Below are 9327 nucleotides of genomic sequence, written 5' to 3' on the forward strand. Positions count from 1 at the left end.
AGAGAATCGAAGCCTTTGAAAGCTTGGCAGATTTTTTAAAGCATGAGTGTACATAGCAAAAGTTCCTAACGGAAAAATAATAAGGGAACTGGTTATAATTTAAACAAAGAAGGCTAAAGCCTAACTTTACGATTTAGTTTTAGCATAGGTCACATATGAAATCTTTCATTCTGTCTTTAAACCATTTTTTTTATTATTACATCTATACATGAATATGATCGCATTATTAATCAAATGTGTGAATTGGAAATTTCAAACGCAATTTCGTTAAATTTTCATAAAACACTTTGTGTTCACACAAATATTATTATAACCTTGCGTATATATATATGTGTGTATATATATATGAATATGTATAAGTCCATAGTAATAACATTAAGAGTAGTATGTGTATATATGCATATATGTTTGTATGATTAAATGTTCCGTATGTATGTTTGAAAAATTTATTCAACATAATATATATTATAATTTACATATTAATATAAATTTTATTCATATATTTTTCGTCCCTCAAATATTAAAATCTCTATCTTTTGGTAAATTTGCTACAGTCGTACCTTTAAAAGTCGAACTTGTCTTCTCTTACACTATCTATGTATATATGTCTAGTGTTTAAACCTGAATTTGTTATTTCATACTGAGGAAAATGTTACGGGGATGGGAGTGTTTTTCTATATATATGTATGTGTATGCACGTGGTTATTGTTTCTATTGATGGGGAAAGGTTTATATATTCTGAATAAGCGTGCAAGAATTTAAAGACCAATTTCTCGCATAGCATTGTAAAGACAAGAGTTTTTAGCACATTCGCGAGGGCCCAACTGAGGGCCGGGTGTACCGCGTAAAATCATGAGAACAGAACGTGCAGCTGCTTGGCATTCTTTGTTCAGAGGACCGCATACATCGTCAGCTTCTTCTAAATATTGATAGTCGCACGCTATGTGTGATGTGCCCTTTTTATAGGAGGAGGAAGAAAAAGAAAACCCAAAATTATGAAAGTTATATGAAAAGTCGCTCTTGCAAAAAATCACTCACGCATAAATAACAAATCTGATGAACACCGCACAAAGGCAAAAGCTCTTGATTTAAGTCACCGCTTAGTAAGTCAACACCGCGGCACCGTTCTGCTATGGCCTGATCCAACGGCAAACATAATAATATATTTATTTCCATTTTCTTTTTATGTGCTTATAAAGCCTTACCTCTATAATGGGGCACTGATTTGAGCCCCAGATGTAATTCTTGTTGCCTAAATAGGCGTCATTTAGTGGTTCAAGGCGTCGTGGCCCTGCTAGGCTCTGTTCTGGGCCTTCAAAATCATTCGACAGTTCAGGATAGCGGGAATAGTTGCTATTTTTCTTCATTTTCTTCTTCACCTGTGTTTCCTTCTCTGACTTTTCCCCGAAATCTTCATCTTCATCTTTAGTACTCGACCTTTCCTTCTTAATTAATTCCAAAGAATTACGGGTGCCATCTTGATCATTGAGAGGATCTATAATATTACGCAATAAATGGTTTTCACTATCCATTGATTGACGTAATTTTTGTAAGGCTCGTCGCATTTTTTCCAAACTATAAGCTGTAGCCAAACGTGACAAAACACGATCCTTAACTCGTTGGATTTCTTCGGGATTATCAATGCCTATAGAAAGTACATTAAATGGTCCTGACTCGTGTCATTCATTTCTCATTTCATGCTTTCACACTATATATTACCTTCATGAGCTCCCGTATATTTAATGGTCTCACCTATGATGAAATCTTCGATCGATTGCAACTTTTTATCCATGTTTTCCAGTTTCTCCGGATCAAGTTTGCCTTTGCTGTCCTTATCCTCAATTGCCATCGTATCGAATTGTATAACACTGCGTTTCTTCATATCACCGCTAAAGATATCACTGATTATTTTACCAATGTCTGAAAAAGCTATGAGAAGAACATGCTTACTTGTTGCTATTGCCATCGCCTGCAGTCATTGCCTTCTTTTTGCGATCTAATCCGAAGTAATTAGACCAATCTACCGACTTTTTTTGACGCATGCTCGTCACATCATTCCTGGATTTGGTTAAAGTTGTCGCGTGCTTTCTTGTAGCTGATTCGCGTTTTCTTTTACGCTCGTTCTGCTCGCCATCAGTTTCCTGCACCTGCTCATGTTCATTGTTATCCTCCCCTTCGCTCTCGTCTTGATTTTCAGATTCTTCTTGTTCTTCGGCACTTTCTTCCTCATGACTGTCAGGGGAACGTGGACGATTACTGCGTTTACCATGTTCATGCTTTTTGAGAGAATGACCGGCATGCTGATGATGTTCAGTCGCTATATTGCCCTTAACTTCCGCTTCCTTCGCAGTTTCGTTTTCAGTCTTTTGTTTGTTTTCATCCATTTCCAAACGCATATTAATCATGGAAGGCTCTGAATTCTTTGTTCCTTTTATATGGTTGTCGTTGTCTTCCGCTATAGAACGTTTATGCTTCTCTTCGGCTCTTGAACTGAATAATTCGCTCAATTCCTTTTCAACGTTTTCATCGGTTTTGCCTAAACTATTTAAACCTTTATTTGAACTCTCGCTGACATGTTTAGTTGATCTCTTAGCTACGGGAAACCTTTTAGCACGTTCTGCTGAATATGGCAACCATGGCAATACCGGATACGAACGTTTCCTTTGCATTAACATGTAATAGGGCGGTATACGCATTCTCTTGTCCTCCTCAAATAAATCGCCTTCAATTTGATTTTCTTGCTGTTGATATTTTTCCCAGAGATTACGTAGGGCATCTTTGTAACGATCCTGACGTTCGTGCTCTTGGGCTCGTTCGATTTCACGTAAAAATTGATCTGTTAACTCGGCGTGTTCGGGTGGCACATTCAAGGTTTGAGGTTCCCGCTCACGAAATATGGAAGTTGGTGAATCATCTGCAAGCAATTAAAGCAAAAAATAATTAGGTATCGTTTTAGAAAAAAAACCCAAAGGTATATTTGGATTGAAAACAATGCGCTAAGTAACTGAAAGTTCCCTTAGAAGTTAAAATACAAATCTAATTCGAAATATTGGATGCCTGCTTATCTGTCACCTAAAATCTTTCATTTTTTTTACAATAATTTCAATTTTAAAAGGCCGACCGAGGTTTTGCGAGCTCATTAAAACCTTACTTCGCTGCGGCCGATGTTAAATCACTCAATGCACCTCAGATCTGCATCATTTCTCGAGATTATGGCTGTGTTAAACCCTGATAACAATGGATACAGCAAACTTTCCCAGATGGTCGCCATCAAACGCTGGCTTGACACACCGACCCGGTGCGGAAGCTTACCGAATGCTCACTGATACCAATATCAAGGATTCTATTTTCTTTTATGTAACGTAAGATGTTTGCGATGCGATATCGTACTTTATGTTCCCTTTTGTCCCCACATTAGATGTCACTTTTATATAATATAATTATTATATACATTTTGTGTAACAAGACAAAGTTATGTAAGCCAAAAAAGTCGAAAGGTCGGAGACTGCAAATGGATAGACGGACGTGCTATGCAACAGCTAGTTAGTTGATGGTAATGGGGGGTTTTTGCCTTTACCTCACAGACACCCCATAGGCGGTTCTACTTAAAGAAATACACGTGCTAAAACCCTTATGAAGGCAGACGGTCAAACGTAACATACCCACTAGCCGGGCTGATTTTGTGCCCTGGGCTACTCGGTCAGGAAGAAGTGAATAATGAATGGGGGTTATGGGCGCAACCTAGTGAATGTGTGCTTAATCGACAAATATTTTGCCTTTACCAACTGAGCATTCACTATAGCTACGTTAAAATGAATTCTACCGCACTGAGTTTGGAAATCGCGATTCACTTGGCAGTCGCGGTTCTTCCCTACTAGGCTACTCGTGCGGATAATCACAATTAATAATTAGAATTGCGTGAAAATTTACAGTAGCGGGTCCCATCTCTAATGCCTGACTCGGATTTTGTTTTAGAGAAGAAGCCGAAATACCCCTACAATACATATTAAAATTGGGAGGACAGCTTCGCCAAGGATGCTTATAGTAATGTATAACTATAGCAGTAGCGATATCTTAAATAGGTACAAAGTGCGTGGCTTAAACTTAACTAGCTCTGTTTCCGAAAGGATTTGGCCTCGTTGCAGCGGGAGGGGGGAGGGGGGGCAGGATGTGTGCCTTCTGCATCGACGCTGCTCTAGAATGAATCAAAGCTTTGGAAATATTGAAATTTTCCTTAGTCCTCGAGTTCCTGAAGAAGCGGACTACCACTGAAAATCCACTTTATGATAGTTTCCTGTTCGCGTCTTAAAAAAAAAAAAAATTATAAATGTAAAACTTGCAACTTACCATTCAGATTAGTACGTTCTCTAAAGAATGACGAACGTTTGTCATTACGACTGGGTGGTAATAATTTATTACTATCTTCATCAAATTCATAGCCACCGAATGGTCCTAGTGTTAGGCCACCATGGTCGGCTTCATAGCTTTCACGTTCCAAATATTTTGCTAGTTGTTTATTTAATCTATTACGTTGTTTGTTAGTGTTTGTTGTAGTAGTGTAGGCAGCATTCTCTGTAAGTGGGTGGGAAACGAAAGTGATGGTGTAGGGTATCTCTCTCTCTCTGTGTTTCTACATATACAAAACGTATGCTTACAAAGCGTAATACGTAAGCTTTCTTACACATACGCCCATCGAACAACTAAGAGTTCTTTCGAACAACAAAATGCGAAAAAATTTGAAAATCATGCAAAGAATGTTTTACAAGCCGTGCATAGATTGTGTGTATGTGTGTGTGTGTGTGTGTGCGAGAATTAAAAATGTTTGGCGGATGCCATTTAAAGCGAACAAGTGCAATTTTGTCTGTGTACGTTACATTAACAAAGTCAATCAAACCTTCAACTTAACTCTGGACGGACTTAGGTTTTTTGAACTAACCAAAGAGGAATTGTGCAAAACACGACACGACAAAGCGGATAGCAATGCAAACTACTTACCATCTTCCCAATAGTCCGGCTCAATAATAGCCGGTCCCAAAGCACTGCCATAAAAGTTGTGCTGCTGTGGCGACAGCGGTGGTGGTGCATTCAACGGATATTCCTGGCGATGCAGCTCATCAACGGCCGTCTGCAGGGAATAGGGTGAACGTTGCGCCCAACTACCATCAATTATGCACAGCATTTGGAGCCACAACAGTGTGAAATATTCGACCCCCATTTTATACTGAGCTCAGGAAAAGAACAAGAAAAACTCGATTAAAACGAAACAAACGTTTGTTAATTTAATGATTCTTTGCGCGCAACGAAACGTAATACAAAGTAGAAAAGGAAGAGAAGAAGACAAAAAGTCATAACTTTATTAGCATACAACAAAGAGAAACGCAAAGGATTAAAGTGTAAAAGCAAAGGCTTAGAGTGTAAAAGGAGAGCTTTACGACACACGTTTTTTTAAATTTCAATTTTCTTTAAAAGTTCGTAAAAGTTGATGTTATGCAAAACAATATAAAACCATAAAAACGTTTTTTTTTTTGCATTCAAACATTCCTCGCATAGTGCTGCGTGCCATCTTTATGGCTTTATGGCTTTGCATGAAATGAGTTTACTTGGAATTCTCTACTATGTATGACGTTCGGCTTTGACATAATCCGCTCTTATTTATTTATTTTTATTTTTTTTTTTCTTAATCTTTCTTGCGGTAATTGAGAAGTTTTTCATGCTTTCATTTTTTCTATTTTACTTATTTATTTACTTTTTTTTTTCCTTTTTTTTTCTTTATTGATTGATTGAACGAAATTTGCAAGGGGGAGGTTCGTTACATGACAAAGTTTTATCATTACATCGTCTAACCGACGACAAATTGTGTTTTTTAACTTATTCTGCTGTTACTTAATGAAATTCAATAAAAGAAGATTTTTTATTAAAAGCATCACGTTCCTCGTAAGCCATTAAGTGATTTTTACATAAGCTTGGGAATAACAAATTTATTGGCCTTAACTGGAGAAGAGAATAGAGATGCAATAAGCAAATTTTCAAATCAATCTTTTAAGGTGAGTTCGAACGAAAGTTATTCCTCAATTTTTATATAAGAGAATTATTTTCTTTTTTTCACAACTTCTCATAAGGTATAGCAAAAATTAATTTATGTAACTGCAACAATTATCAATTCTCGTTTTGGTAAGATCCGCAGTCGTCTCTCTTAAAGTCAGTATTTCCATTAAAAGCAATAAGATTCTCTTTGTAAATCTGCGAAGGCAACTAAAATACGTCCCGATAATGAGAATGAAAAATTGTAGTTACATTTCTACAAACAGTTGGTAGCGCCTGATTTTTGTGCTGCGAAAAATCGCAAACGGGTCGCTAAACCTATCTCTTCAGTTAATCTTTTGGAAAAACCGAAAATTCAGAACGCAGCTTTAAACGAATCACTTAGGGCAAGCTTTTGTGATATGCTACCTTGCGCATTGCTGATAGGCCACGCTGGCGAAATATGACAATCAGATCTGGCATAACTCGATCTCAAACGAATCACTCAGAGTAAAACGACTTCACTCTCTTTGATTTGTTTAACAACCTTAACGTTATGCATCGTTCGCGTGAAGCTATTTATCACAATTATGGACAAACGACTTGGTGTTTGTAATTCAATAATATATTCTTTTTCACACTGCTTCGGTTCTTCGAACACGTTTGGTCATACGATCAACTTGCGCCGTTTCCTCAATCATCCTATTTGCCTAATCATTCTTGAATCGCTACGGCAGCATCGTACTTGCTCGATTGGAAAGATCGAATCGAAAAATTCGATGAAAAAAAATAAATCGCTATGAAATTTGTAACTTGGGATGTAGCCTAACTTCAATGGACTTCAATGCAAGAGGTCAAAGAAAAATTCCCAGCCTTTTCTCTAATAGACAAAATTAGGGTCAGTTAACTTTGACAAAAGTGATTTTGGCCATACTACACCACTTGTGAAAGTTGTATCGAAAGTGATTACGCTCTAAAAAGAAGCCAAGATTGTGAAATCGTTACATTTCAAAATTACAAAACACTTTGACCGAAACGATAATATTTTACAGGCTTGTGGTGGTTGTGGTTAAGAAGCTTTACCAATAACTGCGGCATGTAAAGAATTTGCTCGCTTCCGTTCAAACATATTATCGCATTTATGTTTTCATAAGACATGTATTTAATGACTTGCTCTGAAGACGTGGTATTATTAAGAGATAAACAAGAAATTTAAAAGTCCTTGCACTTTTCAGTAAACCTACTTAGGGAACAATACGTATATACATATATATACATAGATACATACAAATCAGTAATCACAAGGACGATCAATCTTAAATTATATATTGTTTCAACTTTTGGACATCAAGACTTGGGCAACCGAAAATAAAACAATCAACGAATTTCTATGCCTCGACTTAAAATATAAAACTTTTTTTTTTTTTTTTTTTTTTTTTTTTTTTAACTATGGGCAATCTTTCCAAATTTTATATTATTTAATGCGTCTTCTTTATGATACGTACCTACGTATAGATAAATTTTCCAAAGGTGGTAAAAAAAAACTTAAATTCATTCATTAATTTTGTATGTATCCATACATATACTCTATCAACAGGTTATCCGATAAAATTCATCTAAAATTCTTACGTGACGTCGACATTCATATAAAATTTGTGTACAAAGATTTTCAAAAACATTTTTATACAAACAAAAAACATTTATCTCGAAATTTATGATTTATTCTTTCGTTAATCAAAGGTAAAAAGAACATTTTTTTTTTTTTTTGCATCACTTTTTTAACTACTGAACAATGGGCGTTTACTATGAAAAATTCCGTATAGAAAAGTTTTCATTCAGTAAAATTTTGTGCAAGAATTCTTGGACATAGTTACACCACCGCATAACAATCTTACATGCTTTTTATCGTCCTCTGTATGCTATAATGCAAATTAAACTACACTGACACACATACGTGTATGACATGACAATTATCATCGTAGAAAGAGAATGCATCAAAAAGGGGAAGAGTGAGGAGGTGAAAGTGTAATCTTCGAACTGTCATGCATATGCACAGGTACACACTTGACAGACAACCTTTAACCTTTTATTTTGCACTTTAAATGTTATAAAATAAGTTTTCGTAATTAACATAAATTTCACGTATGGAGAAGAACAAAATTTGCATATAAATCAATGTACATATGTTCAAGCGAAGGCAAATAGAATTAATTCTCACTTACCTGTTATAGTTTATATAGTATTTGCACTTTTTCTTTTTCGTTTTTTTTCCCTTTTTATTATTACTACTATTATTATTGTATATATATATTTATATATACATATATATTTATATATATTTTCTTTGCATACACTTATCTTATCTCTCTTCCTCTGTATTGTTTCAATTCGTTGTTATCCTTACGACTACTTATTGTCGTCTGAATTTTGCTCAGTTAATGCTTACGTTTTAAATACTACTTGTATGTTTTTCGCAAATTTCCCGATTTCCCCGCTTTCAAGAAGGACCCGTGCGATAGCACGACGACCATTCTCATACGTCAGTTATTATATGAACGTTTTTGGGCTCACACAGTTGATTTATTAGCAAATAAATTGCTCTCATTATTTCCGTTTTTCTATTACATCTAACCTAGGCTGGTAGTCTTTTAAGAGGCTTTTGCTATCTAATCTTATGCACTCTCCTAAATCAATATGCGTGCGCATTTAGTTGCGTAAAGCGGAGTTGTCAACTAAAATATTTCCTATTTAGTAAAATTTAATTTTTTGTCCATAAAGAAAACATCAGCAACCGTCTTATGTCGTCCACTTTTATCGCAAATAACTTTTGGGCGAGAAGAACAGCGAAAATCTGTATTTCTTCGATACATTGGATCAGATATCGTAGCGCACGCATTGTATATCAGCTACATTTCAAACGAAGTTCTTAGGCAATTTGGCAGCACTTTGTGATACAAAGTACGTCTTCACCTAATCTGAAGGTTTTTTAATTACGATTGGAAAACACTTCGCAGTTCGTGTTAAAACCTTGGAAACTTTGTATATATTTCACTTATGGACACGCTAAGGTTTACTGATGAGCAAGAGCAAGAGGCAAAAGACAATTCACAACATACCAATGGTCATGTGACCGTCTGTCTGTCTATCTGCATGTAGTTGAAATGCGGATTTCATCCGTCCGCCTACTTACCTGGTTTCTATTTGTTCTTGGATTGCTTACAATGCAAAATTCAGATAGGCAGCTGAAACTTGTTCTTCTATCCACTGTTAGAAATCGTTCACGTTCACCAAAAGTTACCATTCCTC

General features: G+C 36.0%; 1 protein-coding gene across 3 annotated transcripts; it reads right to left on the bottom strand.

Annotated features, from left to right (window-relative positions):
- Positions 1 to 465: 465 nt before the first annotated feature.
- Positions 466 to 8344, bottom strand: LOC119636189. Of its 3 annotated transcripts, none has more exons than XM_038031407.1 (8): positions 8244 to 8344; positions 4996 to 5288; positions 4348 to 4572; positions 1951 to 2914; positions 1720 to 1889; positions 1206 to 1645; positions 1039 to 1137; positions 466 to 956 (listed from the first exon to the last, which is right to left on the bottom strand). In XM_038031407.1, exons 2-8 carry the CDS (start codon positions 5213 to 5215, stop codon positions 759 to 761), a joined length of 2316 nt encoding a protein of 771 aa, XP_037887335.1. In that variant the 5' UTR covers positions 5216 to 5288; positions 8244 to 8344; the 3' UTR covers positions 466 to 758. The 3 variants fall into 3 exon arrangements, with proteins under 3 accessions (XP_037887335.1, XP_037887336.1, XP_037887334.1); XM_038031408.1 differs by having other exon boundaries at positions 4996 to 5221; positions 8244 to 8339; XM_038031406.1 differs by lacking the exon at positions 8244 to 8344 and having other exon boundaries at positions 4996 to 7401.
- Between the last annotated feature and the right edge of the window lie 983 nt (positions 8345 to 9327).

This window comes from Glossina fuscipes, unplaced genomic scaffold (genome assembly GCF_014805625.2).
Source record: "Glossina fuscipes isolate IAEA_lab_2018 unplaced genomic scaffold, Yale_Gfus_2 28, whole genome shotgun sequence".
NCBI lineage: Eukaryota > Metazoa > Arthropoda > Insecta > Diptera > Glossinidae > Glossina > Glossina fuscipes.